At 37.2% G+C, this 17,353-nt stretch overlaps 1 protein-coding gene across 2 annotated transcripts in view; it reads left to right on the top strand.

The window, feature by feature from the left end:
• The window catches only part of CZH18orf25 (chromosome Z C18orf25 homolog), a 49,285-nt gene that overhangs the window by 17,919 nt on the left and 14,013 nt on the right, over window positions 1-17,353 (top strand). Inside the window, exon 3 of one of the 2 annotated variants that reach the window (XM_030467124.1) lies at window positions 6,524-9,168. The exons of the other annotated variant lie outside the window; for it this stretch is intronic. Within the exon in view, the coding sequence (XP_030322984.1) occupies window positions 6,524-6,978 (455 nt within the window). The 3' untranslated portion in view covers window positions 6,979-9,168. Of the gene's footprint in view, window positions 1-6,523; window positions 9,169-17,353 lie in introns of those variants that run through there. 2 annotated transcript variants of the gene reach the window in all.

The following is a 17,353-nucleotide window of genomic DNA, read 5'->3' as shown; positions in this document are numbered from 1 at the left end:
GATAAATTAGATGAGTCACACTTGGGGGGGGGAAAAAAACAAACAAACAAACAAAAAAAAAACCCAGGAGAACTGCAGCTCTGTGTAAATTTGAAGACTGCAGTGTTTTTAACAAGCCATGGGCAAATTTTACAAAGCTGTTTTGAGGTTTCAGTGCACTTTTGCATACCAGCAAAGTATAGAGATGGTGAATCGGAGGAAGAAGTATCTTTGTATTCTGGAATTTTCAGATCTTTTCCTTTGTAAGCCTATATGAACTCCTGTGAGTGCTGTCAAATCCCATTAGATGGTGATAATCTAACAAATACATTGTTAAGTGGCCAGCTTTGCTTTAATATATTAAGACCACAGCTCAGCAGCTGTGTTAAGAGATTATGTAGCATCCCTCTTGCCCATGTTACAGTAAGGCCCTGTTCACTGTTGAGCTGTATGTTTCATTGCATGACACTTACTTAGCCTTATGGTAAATTCTTAGGTTGCAGCTGGTCACCTGGTTTAGGAAAAATATGGATTTGTTTATGAAGTTGCCCAAGCTATATCCACACCCAAATTTTCAACTTTTTAGACAAAAGTGTTACCATTTGTCTATGTCATACGGATCTTTTAAGTTCAATATACAAAATTTTCTGATACATCTATGTTAAGATTGGAGTCAGCAAGTCATAGGGGCCTTCTCATTTTTCTACTAGGAAAAGAAAGATTAATTTTCAAAATCCTTTGTTACCCGAGTCTTTGTTATTTTCATAGCCCAAGTGCTGTGGGCAGGATTTTGTGCAACTTATTCCTGACGGATATTATACCACAGAACGGTCATTTTATGGCAATCAAAATAAAATTGCATCAAAATAAACTTTTTGGTTTGCCAGTGTTTACTGGGTTACATGCCTTTTTGCCTCTTGTGGTAGATTTTTTTTTTTTTCCTTTTTTGGGAGGGGGGGAGATAAATTTTAGCTTACACAGGGCAAAACATTTAAAGGAAAACTGCAATAATTAGCCTGAAGTTGCTGAACTGGTGTTTGCTAGATTGAAATATTTGCAGCAGATTTTACAAAGAACTATGTTTTAACTGGCTTGATTGTGGTGAATGGTTCTGTCACCATGAGAACTGGCACTTTTCCCACATACTGTTAGCAAGCAGGTTGCACAAAGTTAATGTTTATTGTTAGAAACACTGGAAAAGGCATAGTTCTACTGTAATTATTGTGTAGTAAACTTTTAATAGAGACCTAAAATTATTTTTACCAATAGAGTAGTTAATAAGAGTTCTGCTTTCCATACCTTTTTTCATTTTTTATTTACTATATTTACACGCTGGGCAATTAAAGCCAGATTTGAAGCCTGTCAAAGAGAAATATTTCACTAAGTTTTGGGACAGGTTCCCTCCCAACCCTAAAAAAAAAAACAACAAAAACCCAGGCACACAAGATCAATCTCACAGGTTATGTTTGCTTTTTTTCTTTTTTTTTTTTTTAGGCCATAAAAGTACCTTGTGATGGTACCTTGTGACCCAGAGTGGCACCACATGGTATTTTCAGATCTGCCTAGATTACTTCATTGCAGACATCTGAAACCACCCTAGAGAACTTTCCTCTGTCACTAGGCTCTTCTATATTTGAGCTCTCAGTCTTCACCACAAGATGCTTGCTGCAGAAAGGTTCCATTGCAAGAATGTGGTGGTTTAGGGATGGTTACACCAAGGTCCAATTTTACCTGCAATGTGGGAGTGCAGAGAGTACCCTGAGGGAAAATTATCTTTTATTTGTATTTCACATTAAATTACGTTTAAGGCATTAGAAGTTTTCAGGTGTCATTTTGGAATCAGATGCAGTGCCTTACCTGTGCCACATTTCAGTTTTCCTTTAAACAGAAACAGAATTGGTTTGTGGGAAACAGTCTCCCAAGTAGAAGAGAAAGATCTTCCCCATAGAGATAAGGACAAGGTTGGCCAAAAAAAATGCATCCTGTGCTACATGTGGGTTAATGAAACATTGTGGTCTTAACAGATGTAGGGGAGCTCTGAGTCTCAGCAGGGCTTCCAGCTCTCTGATGCAGTGGTGGGTTCACATGCCACCTGCAGCCCCTCTTCTTGGAACTGACAAAGTGCTTAACTTGGGTTTTATTTTTTTTTTTTTTAACAAAACAAACAAAATTTAGTGCACTTAGCATTACACTGTGAGTGTCCTCAAAATACAGGGAGTGAGCACATGATCAGAAAACTATACACATAATCAGAAAATAAGCATTACTTAAAAAAAAAAAAAAAGCATTACTGGAAATTCAGGCCATGAATGTCCTCTGCAAACAGTTAAAACCAAAGAACTTTAGGTTCAGCTCCAACTTCTGAGTTTCAAGGAAACTACAATGCACCTGTCAGAAGGACGTGAGCAAAATTTTGCCTTCACTTTTTCCAAATTCAGGACACAGTGACTCAGAAGTGTTTTACTGTGTTTGCCTGTGTTCCCCCATAGTCTTACTGTATGTGTACACTTCAGCTGCGTGAACGTAGCCTTAATATTGGGACTGGTTTTCAAGTGTGCATTGTCTAAAAACAGCTCTGCCAAGAGATGCCCTAAAATATTTGGTGACAGCTAATTCAGCATGGCCTTTGTGTACAAGGGATGTACATACATACAGTGGCTTGTACATACATACAGTGGCACTTTGCCTTCTCTCAACACACATAGTGTGCCGCTGTGGGGTCTGAAAATTAAAGGAAAAATTAAATTCAAGAACACAGTAGTGGTTTTTCATGTTACCTTACTAAACTTCTTCCATTTTAATACTGCAGTCACATTTTTGTTATGTTTTTGGTTTTTTTTCTCCGAAGCACCCACTTGACTGGTTCTATACATTTGGCCCTATTAGTAAAGTAAGGAAAATAAATGTTCAGTGAAACACATACAAATGTCATGAGCATCTGTAGTGTTGTCAGCTCTGCTTTGTGTGTGCACCCAGGCTGTGAGCAGAGCAGCTGTGGAATAGTCAGTGCTGAGGTCAGTTGCAGTGTGGATTGAAATACTTGTTTTTTTTAAACAAAGACTGAAGAGTTGAGATCTTACAGGTAATTATTCAGTACAAATATTGTGAGTTCAGTAGGAATTAAGCACCTCTATGGTGCTTAATTCTGAGTATGACATTAAGTTATGCTTGAAAATACAGATTGAGTCTAAATCAAATGTATGCTGCTGAGAACCTTACCGCTAACCTGAGCAGTGATAGGAAGCTAAAGCACTTTGGGCTTCTCAGTTCTGGGAGGGCCATGATTTTTGAGTTATTGCAGATGAAGAACAATTTCTTACCTTTTAATCACCAATCCTCTCTGTTTGCATTTAGAATTTTACCATTATTAAACAAGAAACAGGTAGCATTCAGTTTGGGCTTTAGATCTTTGAGTCCCAAAACAGGTTCTGCTAGACCTGCTGCTGTTGGAAGTTTTTCCTTTAAACAGTTGCAGATTTAGCCATGCAAATTAACTCTGAATAAAATTAACATGAGGCCAAGTCTGAGAAACAGTATTTATTTCTGTGTAAGCATTTCCATTGGAGAAGAAGGAAGTTTTTTTTTAAAAAAATCAAATACAATATGAGAATATTGGCATTTCACCATCATTGTACTTCCTACAACTTGGAAAAATCTGAATTGGAATTTGAATGACTTATGTTTGAGCCCTTCAAAAGGTCTGTTAAACAAATCGAATATTGATTTTGAAGAACGTATTGTATCTCACTTTGTTAAAAAAGAGAAAAAAAAAAAGGTGTTTTTAATATACAGAAATCTAGGTAGAGAGGCACAGAGTATGTGAGGTCTCTCAGCCAGGTTGCCTCTTCCTAGGTGTTGTTCATAGGCCTTGGATGAAACATCTAGCAAGGGATAAATTTAGTTGAAATAACTGACAATAACAATTACATAGGGACAGGGGGGAAAATACCTGTTAGCAAGATGTGCAGTAAAACACTAATTTGGAAATGTTAGCTAGCATGATGACAATAAGGAACCCACCATTGCTAATTAGGATGAAGATGTGACGTCTTCTTAAATTATGTCAGATTTTCCAAGTCAAATCACTTTGGGTTTGGTTGTTGTTTGGATAGTACTTTACAGATCCCATAAGGAGACAGCACTGGGACGTTTCTTAGGTACTGTTTTGCAGGTGATATTGTTCTGAAATTAAGATAGAGGGATGTTGGATTCTGACACCTTTGTAATTGTTAAGTTCTTCATCTTTTAATGTGCCACAAGTTCAAAAAGCATGGACCTGCAAATTTACAGGTAGCATAGGGACTGATTAGAGAGTTGCAAACATTTAAAATATAATAAATGCATTTTTATTTTTTTTTTAACACGGCAGGCCACTAGTAAAGAAAATATGGATTAAGGCTTGTTACAAGGACTGAAAGGGAAGCATTTGAAACATTGAATTGCTGCTACTGTAAATTGTGGATATGCTGTGAATTGTAGATCCCCTGTGTATGATGCCTTTTTTTCAAAACAATCTTTGGTTTACAAAACAGTTTCATCAACTTTGACTGTGCTTGTTAATTCTAAGCTTTAGGAGCTAGATTATGTCTCTCATCTCACCATCAACTGTGCTTTATTTAAATTATAATTAAAACTTTCTCAGCATTGCTTGAGGGTGTCTGATAGTAAACTTGTGGAAGTCAGACTGCTGTAAAGTTATTTGCTCTTGGGATGAGATCCCTGACTAAAGATCAGTGAACAGAATCATATTGGATGTTCAACACTATAAATAGGAGAAATATCTTGGGGGATGATAAAAAAACATTGAATATATGAAAGGAACCATGTTTTGGTACCATTTTACTTTATTACTTTTGGTTAAGGTGCTGTCAGAGGGATCTGAATTAGCTGCTTTCAGATAATTTATTTTTGAGCAGAGGACCTGAATGCTGAATTTCCAGCCTGCCTGATAGGTAAACAGATGGGGGAAGATGTAAAATTAGGATTTTTAGTAGAACATTTTTGGCCCCCTGATGGGCAGCGTTGATGCTGCTCGGAAGTGAGAGAACAACTCTGGGCTTTGTTTAACTGTAGGACTTATGTATACCTCATTTAAATAACTTTTAGTATTAAAAAGAATATATTGTTTAAGTAATACTGTAATTTTCGTGCACACAGTGAAATCCCAATAAGGATTTAGTGCCTTATATTTTTAGTAATAACTATTTACTTAGGTTGTGCAATGAGTTCTCTCATTCCTAGAACATTTTTTATTATTCTTAAGCTAGGGGATCCCACAGGCTTCATGTTTACAAATTAAATTGTCAGGTTATGTAGCTGTTTTGTGTAGATTAATGTGATGCCTGTCTTGTTTTGGAATTACTTGAGGTAATGTTTGTGTGTTTGGACAGCATACACTTGTTTATTCTTCCTCAGTCAGGTACAGAGCCTTGTTTTCTTGCAGTTTTACTGCTTCCTAGAGGGTTGCTACCTGAACTCTAAACTTAAAAATAAAAATACCACTGCCTTTTCTTACTGATAGATAGGTAGAGTCAGATGATGAGGATTGCCTTCTTTTCATGCTGCTAAAGTTCTTCCTGATAATCCCGAAGGTCATTGTTTTAACCATCTTTTTGATGGATGGAAGTAGAGCCATTTCCTCACAGCTATTCCCCATCTGTTTGTTTTGGTTTGTTGGTTTTTTTCTTTTCTTTTTTTTTTTTTTCCTTTTGCCTTGGCTGGAACTAAAGACTAGAAACACTGCACAACCTGTGTCTCCTGCAGGGAAGGGCATGCTTCTAGTTCCTGTGGTGCTGATCACTCCTTCCTCCATGTCCTGTGGATTTACCCCTCCTGTGGCGTGGTTGTCCCCTACACCAGAAGCCGCGTTCACCTCCTGCGTTCTCATCGCATTCCCTTCTCTTTGTGTTTTATGTCTTCCTGTGGTGTGTCCTCCTCCATTGGTGTCCCTTGTGTTTCCCAAAACCCGACCAAAAGCTTTGGGCTTGGGTTACTCCTGCAATGGCTGCGTCAGCTTTTATCTCTGTGTATGATTTCATCAGTGTTTAAGCACCTGTTTGGAAAGAGTTTGGGTACGCAAGCGCCATGTCCATAATCGTTCAGGTTTATTAGCCAAACAGTAGCATTTTGCATTGCTGCCTTTGCAGAGCTTAGCATGTTACTGTAAATGCTTTTGACACCTTCAGCTGAATTCAAAACAGTGTGCAAGGGAATTGGACTAATTTGGTATACTAATTTGGTTTACTAAGAAAGCACCTTTGTGGCAGAATTGTCTGAGAATTCTAGAATAAAAACAGTTTCGAAGCCGAAATTTCTATTATAATCTCAGTGAGTGTAAATAATTTTCCTTTTTTTTTTTTTTTTTTTTTTTTTTTAGTATGGTAATACCACTGTTCGTTAGTGTTTGCTAATTCCTCCCCCCACTGTCATATCCAAGGGACACAGCTAGAAAAGTTTGTTTTCCTGAGTTAACATGCCTTAATAAACACAATTATTATGTTCTTACTTAATGATGTCTTATCAAATGGCCTCAATGTCTTTAAAGCTGGCTTCAGTCGTGCTGGGGGATCTGGAGGAGCGACCAGGGAAATTCCAGGATTGCTTGACAGGGGCACCGTGTGGGATAGGAACTGCATAGGCAATGTCCTGGAAGAGGCCATGAACTGCTTTGCCGAGATGCAGAGGCAGACAGAGGAGAAATTTCGCATGTGGATAGAAAAGTTAACCCGTCTTGACACGGATGAAGAAAGCAAGCAACAACTGGAGCCCAGGGAACCTAAAATTCAACTAGTTGGCCAAAGAATCCCCCCTACCACACAGTCAGGGGCTTTCATACAGATGCCTGATAGCCAAGTACTTCCACAGCAGTCGTTTAATTCTTATGTGGGCTACCAAAATGTCGATGCTGCGCTAGAGTTTCCAGTGACTTTTAATAACAATTTTCCACCTATCTTTCCAGAGAATGGGAATATTGCAGAGTCTGATCTGAATCAATCATAAACTTAAAAAAAAATCGGATCCTTGCAATCTCGATGTTACTTTGGATTATGCTTAAAAATCAAGGTTTGCTTTTCTCTTTGTGTGTGTATTTGTTTTATTTTTCTCTTTTGCGTTTCATTAACAAGTATTGCTTTGGGTTTGTTTTTTTTTTTTTATTTATAGAGAATATATATGTGTTTTAAAAAACCCACAGTATACCCACGTGCATGTGCCAGCACACAGACACAAACATCTTTAAAGTTGTGGGTGGTAATAGTAAGCTTTTATCACCAAGCTTGGGAAAATACAACTTCGAATCCTTGTTTAGATACCCCCAAATCAGTAGAGGTATGTTTGCTACAATAGGAGCATTCAGAGTATTCACCCAGATGCTCTTTTTGCATGAGAAAACACTTATATTAGGAAATAAGGTCTATATTTAAGGATATAAAGTACCCTAGAGAACCAGACTAGATACAAACCCCTAACGTTTCCTTAACTACAACTCCCAAGTTTTACAGCTTGAACCTGCCACATGTTAGAGTTTTTTTTTCCTTCTTTTTGGGGTAGAAATAATAAATAAGCTTACCCCAAAGATTTAGCTATATATAGCAAATGTGCATAACTGAATTTTTGGGTTTTTTTGTCTCCCATTTAAGTAGCTCATTTTTCGTCCAGGGTTTCTATCGATGTCACTGCTGTGTTGTTGCGCCTGGCACATTTTATGGAAGCAGCTGTCTTAGACTATGTGCACAAATCCACACACGTTTTATGTGTTTGGTTTGGGTGGGAATCATCTCCTCTAATTTTAGGTCTCTAGTTTTGCTGTCCTGTGGATCTCCTTCTGAGTCAACGGGAAGCATTAAGCACCCACAGAAGATACCTCCTGGAGGAGATAAGCAGAGGATACCCCCCGGCAGCGTCTTTTCCCTTCCAATTAGCTGTCTAAACCTCCCTCACAAACAGCTCAGAATAGGTGACTTTTGGCTAAAGTTAGGTGAGATGAGTCACACCCAACTGCGTGTGCATGCATGACCTGTGCATGCAAAGCACTGCTGCTTCCTCATGTATATAAAAGCAAGCTGCCTCCTTCAAGCTGGAATAAAAAGTAGTTGTTAATCATTCCTAAGATGAGCATCCATCAGTGGATGAATTGAGCCTTGGCACAGGAATTTAAAGGAAAGCTTGATAGGTTATTAAGCACTCGTGGTCTGAAGATAATGGGCTGCTCATCTAGGTGAGACAGCAAGAGCATCTTCTAAACCATGACTGAATGCCTCTAAAATAATTATTTACTTGTGATGGGGAATGCCAGAACGTTAGTTTCATTTAAATAATTCAGTAACTGCTATCATGTGGATTTTTTAATACTAATAGTTATCTTGAATAGGCAGGCTTGAAACTGTGATGTTTAAAGTAGGATTAATTTAAACTATATATTAGAAATCTGTATTTAATTCTTACTATTGTCACTATACATGGGGATTTTTTTGTTCACCTCTCCATTAAGACCTTTATTCATATGAAGTAACCTTCCCATAGCTATAAAAAATGTATATTTATTGTCATAACTTGCTAAAAGTTTCTAATTAAAATTCTAATACTGGACATTGTAAGTCTTTGCATAGACATAACTTAAGTAAAGAAAATGCTCTGGGTCTCCTTTTAGCTCTGCTATTTTGCTTTTTTAACCACTGCCACATTTTTCTAATTATTTCAGTATAATTCCTTTTCTTCCTTTTCCTCATCCTAACCACCGTATCTTCCGTAGGTCTGATTTTTATTTTAATTTTTTTCTTTTTCCTCCCTGAAGTCAGTGCTAGTTTTTCCATCAACTTATGTGAGGGATTGGAGCAAACCTGTTACAGGAACTCAAGAAATCATTTTTATCAGTATAGTACTAACACTGGTGTTTTAACATTAATCTTGGCCCAGACTTTTTTTTTTTTTTAAAAGTATATGTTGCCTTCATTAAAAAAAAAAAAAAATAGAAAAAAAAGAAAAAGAAAAAGAAAAAAAGTGGTTGGAGAGCTGTGTTATTTTCAGAGTAACTGTCTGAAAGACTATGCAGGGGATAATTTTTAAGTACTGGAATAAATTCTTTTACAGATCACCTTCGTGCATAATTTTGATACAAAGATTTTGATATGGACTTGTAAGAAAACTCCCTTGTCTGACATTGTGTGTGTGTGTGTGTTTAACTAAACTATAGATAAAAGTTAAATGAGTTGGTTTTATGTTTGATTGCAACTTAATAAAATTCTCATCTGTTTAAAACTTAAGATCCTTCAGGGAAGAGTGTTTGCTGATAAATATATATATATAAAAAAAATCAGATTCTTCTGGTGTTCATAGGTTTGATTATATATATACATATATATATACATGCACACCTTTATGATGATAAGAGCAGCATATTTTAAGGCATGACAGCTGTGTAAGTCTTCCCATGCATGCAGAAGCAGCTTTTTGCAGTGACTGATTTCTTTTAATATGTAAGAGTAATTTGACTCAGTATGTCTGTGAGCATGCCCTGAACTTCTTCTATACAATAATATCTATGGAGCAATTATGTATTTCAAAACAAATTGTGTAAGGTCAGCTGAACTTATTTATCTCTAAGGCTGAAACAGTTTGTTGCACACTGATCTTGTGAATGTCCCTCTGCTAGGGATGTCACCAGAAAAAAAATTCTGCCAGCTTTTAATGTCTTGGCTAGGTAATCTTAAAACAAACAACTTAAAATAATGAAACAATTTAGCTTATTGATAGATGAAAATTTAGATTTGGTTAGCACAGGCCGAAATCAAAAACCTGCAGATGTTTTTATTATCCATTGCTGTTATTTGTTACTTCCAGTGCAAGCAGCTGTGAATGTGAACAAGCAGAGGATTCCAGCAGTCAAGCATTCAGGCTTTGAAGCTGAACTCTTTCTAGGGTAAACTCACTCCAAACCAAGGCACCCAGAAGACTGAGGGGGATAATTCATATTAGATACAATTTTAACTTAATTCCCCCACAAAAACTACCTAGTGTTAAGAACACCTTTGCAAGACCAAATGGTTGTAAATAGTTTTGTAAACGTTAAATATTCTTTCGTTTGGTCATTCTGAAAGTGAAAATTTCCCTCAGACCCGGAGACAGATCTTCAGGGGTGGTAAATCTGCTCCCTTTAAATTGAAAGTGTGCATTAATTTACATGATTGAGTACCTGGCCCAGTAGCTCATTTTCCACGGGAAGAAAAAACACTTCTCCTTCAAGGAGCTTAAAGGGGAGCCCCACCTTTCTGTTGTCCAGGTGTAGCAAAACCTTCCCGAGGAAGGACTTGTCAGACTGTGAAATTAAACAGGAGCATCTCTCTGCTTGCTGTGTGAAGAAACCAGCCCTCAGACACCAGCATGAGTGATGACTCTGTGTTTTAAATGTGTCTGCAACAGCCTTTGGCATCTCTTTCCAGAAAACATATTCCTAATACATTATTTTAGATTTGGTGGGTTGTTGGTTTTTTTTTTTTTTTTGGGGGGGGGGGGGGGTGGCTTTTTTTTGTTGTTTTTTTCCTCTCCTGGAGATGTTTTTGCTGTATGATAAGGCTGCAGTTAAGTTTGTCAGGATTTCTGTTCTAAGCTCTTGTTTTCAAAGGGCTTTGACTAGAAACTTTCAGGGAGTTAAAATTTCTTCAGCTGAAATTCTAACAGATTCTAATCTCACCCACTCAGTATTTCATTAAAGCATTCTTGCCTTATTTAAGAGTATTTTAAGATTATCTGAAGGAAACTCTTCTACTTTCCAACCCAGAGTTACATTTTTAATGTATGTTTATGCTCATACCTCAACAAGTACTTAAAACCCACCACGTTTAACAAGTAGAGGAGTAATCAGTAGGAGTTTTGCACAAGCATGAGAGTCACGGAGGAGAATTTTGAGTTTTGCCCGAGGTTTCACACTTCAGGAGTAAAGTGCATTCTAGTTTACTAAACATTTTTTACTTATTTTATGGGTTGAGGGAGGAAAAGAATTGACTCAGATCAGCTGTTGCAGGCTGGTGAAATTCCAGGGTAGACTGTCAGTTTAAACCCAACTGGCTTGTTCAGATTTCTACATTGCCACTTAAAATATAAAATGATATGTTCAGTGTGGCAGCTGCTTGCATGGTTGTGCTGGAGCATCTGTGTAGCTGCAGAGTGGTGGGTTTAGCAGCACATAAATCACATGTACTTTGTTAGCACTCTGCAGGTGCAAAAGGCATCTTTTTAATCTGTGTCACTGAATGTCAAACTGACAGCTCTGTAAATTAAAAATTCAAGGATCTGCTCCTAGGATTGGGCTGTATGTATCAACCCCTGGACATCCAAGGGCTTTAACATGCAGTGTTTTTGCAGGCTTGGCCACAGGTTCTTCCCCAAGCATTTGTACTGCTTGGTTTCATGAGGAAGCTCTATAGGAAATTCCACATGATTTTATCTGAGGGTGTGGGGTGTTCCTTCACATGCCTCTAACAGAACACCTGAATTTTCAGGTTTTATTTAAGGGGATATCACATAAAACAAATTCAAGGAAGGGCAGTGAGACCTAATTCACTGTTTCTCTTGCAAAAAATACCTGAGGTGGGAAATAGATGTTAAACCTTCCAGGTACACTGCTTTTCAGTGTTATTTGTAACAGTTAGGAAAAATAATTGAGGCAGAAGTATACATCTCTATTTTTTTTTTAAGTTCACAATGTCTTTTAGTGTTTCTGCAGTGTGGCTGGATTATTTTATCTGAGCTGCTAGAGTTAAGACTGGAGGTCCTATCTTAACTTCAGTGATACTGGATTTTACTTGGTAGTTATTTTACAAATCAAAACTTATTTATTACCCCCTTTTTTTTTCTTGTTAATATCTTTTGTCTCTTCCCATATCCACATACTGTAAATCTCTTTTTTCATTTCAAGGGCATTAATAAATTATATCCTAGCCTCATTAAAACCAGTAGTAAGCTTATGGTCATTTCAAGGGGGCTGGCATTTCACCTCATTAGATGCTGAACTATAGGGAATCCTTTCGCTAACTTTAAGGGCAGTCTTTGCCAGATAGGTGTGTATAAAAATCAGGGCAGCTGAGTGTGTTTTTAAAAATAATCAAGGTCTGCACTGTGCCTGCTGCAGTTAAATTTGGGAGTGTTAGGAGGGAGACGCTGTGGAACTTGCGCTGTAGAAGCTCAAACACTCAGGCTGATTGAAAGAGCTGGATGGTGCCTTTCAAAACACAAAGCTGGGTACCAGCTTTCTCCCAGACTGGAGCAGTCTCATAGTGTTAGGTCAAAAAAAATGAAGGCACATGGAAAATAGGCTTATTAAGCTAGCAGTGGTTTTGGGTTAAACTTCGCCAACTGGTGGAGCAGGGTCTTAAGACACAGCAGTGAAAGTTTTGCACTGAGGCTGTATCAGTCCTTCCATGTGAAGATGCAGTTTTTACTTGCAAGAAGCAATGTTGTCAGGAGGGGTGTGTAGGGAGTGCACGTTTGCCTGTCTTTTCCTCGTGTAAGCTGTCTGTACATTTTAAATTTTAAATTCCTCCTAACTCATGGCTGTGTACAAGTCGAGTGTGATGGTTTCCAAAACCCTCCTGATAACACTCCTGCAAGAAAAACTGGGAAAGAGGTCTGGCTACTGTATCTGCTTCCATAATTAATGAATCATTAGGTGGCATCACGAGATGATGAAGTGCACACCACTTCCTGATATTTTCAGTGCACAGCCATGTTCCATGTGCCTTTGCTTAACGCACAATAAAAAAAGACTTTCTTACGTCTTTATATGTAATCTGGGGAAAAAAGTCCAAGATATTTTCCATCTAGTGATCAAAAAGCCTGAAAGAATGAATGTTGATCAGCAAGACTTGAATTTTTGAGACCTTTTCTGATGTTATATTGAAAATTATCCAGCCTGAGAACAGATACTCATTTCATCGCGTTGTTTTGATTTTACTGTTATGCTGTTGTTAAAAAAGGATCAAACACAAAAGCTTTACTGTATAAAATGGAGGAAAATGTGAGGAAAGCAGATTCATCTATAACTTTTTGTTCACTTTATGATTTTAGAGAAAATCTTGTTACAACACTACTCTTGTTTTTTATTGTATTTACAATGTATTATTTGCCTAACCCTGTAAATTTTAAAATGTAACTACTGTAACCTGTAATAAATAAATAAATAAAAATATTAATGAAGTGTTTCATATTGCTGAACAATATAAAAAAAAATCACAGGTCTCCTGTCCCTCATTTCCCTTTGGGGATTGTTTTAGGGTTCAGGTAGTTTAAGCTATTTGAGCTGCACCTCCTTTATGAAATGGCAGCTCTGGATCATGCTTTAGATAATACCAGTACAGGTCTGTATTGTTTATCTAAAACAGAAAAGCTGTCACTTCAGCCTGTAGTCTTGTATATTCTGTTTGGATCAAAGGGTGCTGATATGTCTACTGTAAAGCTATTTTGGCAAGTCCTTTAGCATGAATCCTCTAGGTTTTGGCAGACGAAGTGTGATTTTGATTACTGTAATGATAATCTGATCTTAGAAATCATGCAGCTATTAAAGTCCTTTATGTTTTTTTTTTGTTAATCTTTAAGTAAGTGGTGTTATCTGGTGTCTAGTGTAAATCAGGGTATTCTCACACCTTGTTATTGTTTTAAAACATCTCAGAATTCTGCTACCAGTGCCAGCATTCACAGTAAAGATGTAGAGGTGAGGCTGGAAGGAGCTGTGTCTCCTTGGGCTTATGAGCACCTGAGTGCCTCTCTGTTGCCTTTACAGCTTTTCCATGTTTCACAAAATCATCCCCAAACACTATTTTTAAACTCTTTACTAATTCACCATTTAAAAATAGCTCACTAATTTGGTGTTGTTTTCAGCAAAGCCGAGCTCCCCTGGTTGCTAGCCATGAGCAAGCTGCAAATCTCTGCTTGCCTCAGTTTCCCCCATGGGCAAAAGGAGGTTAATAACCACCTTGGAGCTCTCTCTTATCTACTAATCAAAAGCTTCTTGTGAATAAAGTGCTGTAATTATTATTGCTATTATTATTGTACCTGTTCCCTGTGTTTTAAAGCCTAGGGTGATATTCATACCTTAATAAGGCTCCAGAGCTCAATGCAAAGACACAGATGGCTCCAGAGGGCATTTCAGACCACCAGAATTAGGCTTTTAATTTTTAATTTATTTTAATCAGGATAGTCCCCTGGAGATTATGGTCTTTTTCCAGGAGTTGTAGAGAAAACACAGCCAAGTTTGAATCCCTTCTCTTAAGGCTGGATTTCATTTTGCTGAACTTCATCAGTGTCAAGGTTAGGTGCCATGTGTAAGGTGTTGTTTCACCTCTTTTTGTTTACTTGGGAAAGGGAGGAGATGATGCTCCAGGCTACAGTTTCCAGGCTGAAATTTCCTGACCCTGAAGTCCCTCAGTTTGACTGCTGTGGGAGGCAATTTAAATGTCAAGTGCCCAGATTTTAAGAAAGCTAAAGAGAAATAATATCTTAAAGGAGGCAATTTACCATCCAGATTCTGCTAATGTGTGTTGTGTATTGATAGGCAGCTCTTTCAGCATAAAGGTGCAGTGATTGTCACAGGATTACTGCTTTTAACATACAGTTGGAATTTTACAGTTAATTCCCTCTTTTTGCCTGTGCTGCCATGGTAATGAAGCAAGGGGCACCAGGGGTGTGAATCTTACAACACAACTCAGGCTGCTGAATGTTGAGATCTGGCCCTGAAAAGTATGGTAGTAGGGGCTAGGAGATAAGAAAATCCTGAATTTCCTATAGAATTGTTATGTGTGGAACTGAATTTTTTTGTGTGCGGGTTCTGATTCAGTTGTCCTGAATAGAATTGGTTCTGATGAGCTCTGTAAATTGAGGGAGAACTGGATAACTCTAAACTCTGTCCCCATGATGACTTTTGCCTCTGAATTCTCTAAAAAAAGAAAAAAGGAAAAAAAAAAAGTCAGTCTTCCCATCCCCCTGTTAACATTAAATGTCAACAGCTGTATTGTGCTGCTGTTTCTTATTAACTTTTAGCCTTGTCATTTTCAAGCATTTATTGCTTTAGAAAGGAATTAAAGCTTATCAGCAGGAAAATACAAGTCTTCCACAGCTACCTTGGCTTCTCAAAAGATGTGACGATTTTATTTTTTTTCTAATACAGTGTGCAAATTACTGATCAGGGATCCTCCTCACTGTGCTACACTGAGTTTTGATTCTAGCATGATTCTGATGGGTGTCTGCTTTTCTAAGGGTTGAAATCCTGTTAGGGATCAGTTATTACAGGGAGATTTTTTATTCTAAAAAAGTGCAGACAAAAGTTGTTCCTAGATGAAGCCATTTGTCCTTATTTCTTAGTACCATACATTCACTTTGCATCACATCAATGGAACACTGTGTAGTTGGCAGGGTATGTGTTATTTATTTCCAAATTTAACCCCTCCTGTTCTCTCCTGGTAGGAACTAAAAAGAAAACAGGCATTTAAGAATGAAGGGGTTTTAGAGGGTTGCAACTTTCACCTAGTTGTAGGTGCTTAAAACTAACATATTTGTTTTGTTTCAAACATACGTAGGCATTTATTGCTTATTTCTTCTTTTATATATGCAGGGAGTCTTAAGATTTGTTTCACTGTCGTTGCCATTATCTTGGCCTTATTGGTAATTTACTGGTAATGGGTATGGGTAACCCTGGTGTCAGTGGCCTTTCATTTCTATATCTCATCCTGAAAGGCAAGGCTGAGAGAAGCAAAAATAAATCTGCTGTGATTGCTTTGAAAGTAGGCAGCTTTTTTTTATTATTATTTCCAGATTGTTAAATTGGTGGCTGTTTCACTGAAAAATACAGTTACAGGATGTAAATTATATTTTAAAATATTTCTGTCTGTTTGATGTATACTAAATTTAAGCTAAGTTATAAGGTGTGCTGTTTGGAAGTGTGGAAGATACAAGAGTGGAGCTACAGATAACAAGTTTATGCTTGTATTTCCTACTGATGAAGACTTTCACACAAGTTATTTCTATGGGTAGGTGATGAGAATATCACTCTGCATGTATATACATTTATTATACATTTTTGCATGATTATACATGTAGGAGTGGTACAATTTTGACTTGAGACTATTGGTGCCTTTTGTGCAAATCCAATTTCACTTGTGTAGACATGTCTATCTAAAATCAAATTTCACTTCTGCTTTTGGAGATCTTAGTAAGAAGCAAGAGAAGCAGAGACCTAAAGGAACAGTACATAGCTCCTGAAATTTTAGATAACCTATTGAAAAAATGGTCAAATAGTCAATATTGTACTTGACCCTCGTATCTTCTGCACTCGACTTTATTTTTATATATATCACATTTTATATGTTGACACTGAACTCTGATGATGAGACTGAAAGAAAACATGCCTGTCATGATTCAGTCCAACTGTAACTTCTGCATGTAATTTAATCATCAGCTTTCACAAATAATTAACTGAACATCAGCCAGCTTATTGTTGAGCTTGGCATTCCATTAATTTAATTGTCTTTAAAAAAAAAACAAACAAAAGATTGCCTTTCAGTTAATTATCAGGACTTCTCCAGTCATAATCATCAGTGTTTCATGTTACGAACAGTTTGGTCTTTAATACATTGGCATTTAACTACTCATTTATTTTTGTTGGGTCTGTTTTAAGTTTGTAATATAACATTGTTTTATGCAATTGTTGTTTTGGAGACAAGTCTGATCGGAAATATTTTGTGAATGTCTTCATACCTTGTTGCAAAACTGATCTTTAATATGACTTTAGCAATATGGTCACTCTTTAATAAAGTGTGTTGCTAACCACAAAACAGGAGGGTTTTTTAAAATAGTGAGTGGAATTATGTTTTGAGGACCAAGTTACCCTAAAAGCCTCAGTAGGAACCTCAGTTTTTCAGAGAACTGAATTTGATACTTAGTTCATCATGCTCTTTCTGTCTTCAGCAGCCACGTAGCACTCCTAAAAGAAATGAACCTTCCTGAAAAGTCGTTTAATTTTATTATTTTTTGTGTCTTTTAAAGATTTCTTTAGTAATTTTGTGATTCTGAGGGTCTTATCTGACATATTATTTCATATTATTCCATAAAAATTATGCCCTCTGTCATACCCACAAGGAGAAATTCCTGCAGACACTCAACTGCAGCAGTGAAGTTGTTGAGCTTTGGCCCAGTGTGTTTTTTGTATTTCGTAATAATTTTTGTGGGTGAAATCTTGGCCCAAATAACATTTTGATTCTGCCATTTGAGGGATGGGAACTCCAACCACTTTAATCCATTCTGAGTCAATAAGATGCAGCTGAGACGTTTAAGTTGAAGCGTGCATTATTTTAAAACTATTTATCCATTTTCTCTCTCTGCTTCCACATTA

This window comes from Calypte anna, chromosome Z (genome assembly GCF_003957555.1).
Source record: "Calypte anna isolate BGI_N300 chromosome Z, bCalAnn1_v1.p, whole genome shotgun sequence".
In the NCBI taxonomy this organism is placed as follows: Eukaryota; Metazoa; Chordata; class Aves; order Apodiformes; family Trochilidae; genus Calypte; species Calypte anna.
The sequence above is the reverse complement of the archived record's forward strand: the minus strand, read 5'-3'. Positions and strand labels throughout refer to the sequence as shown.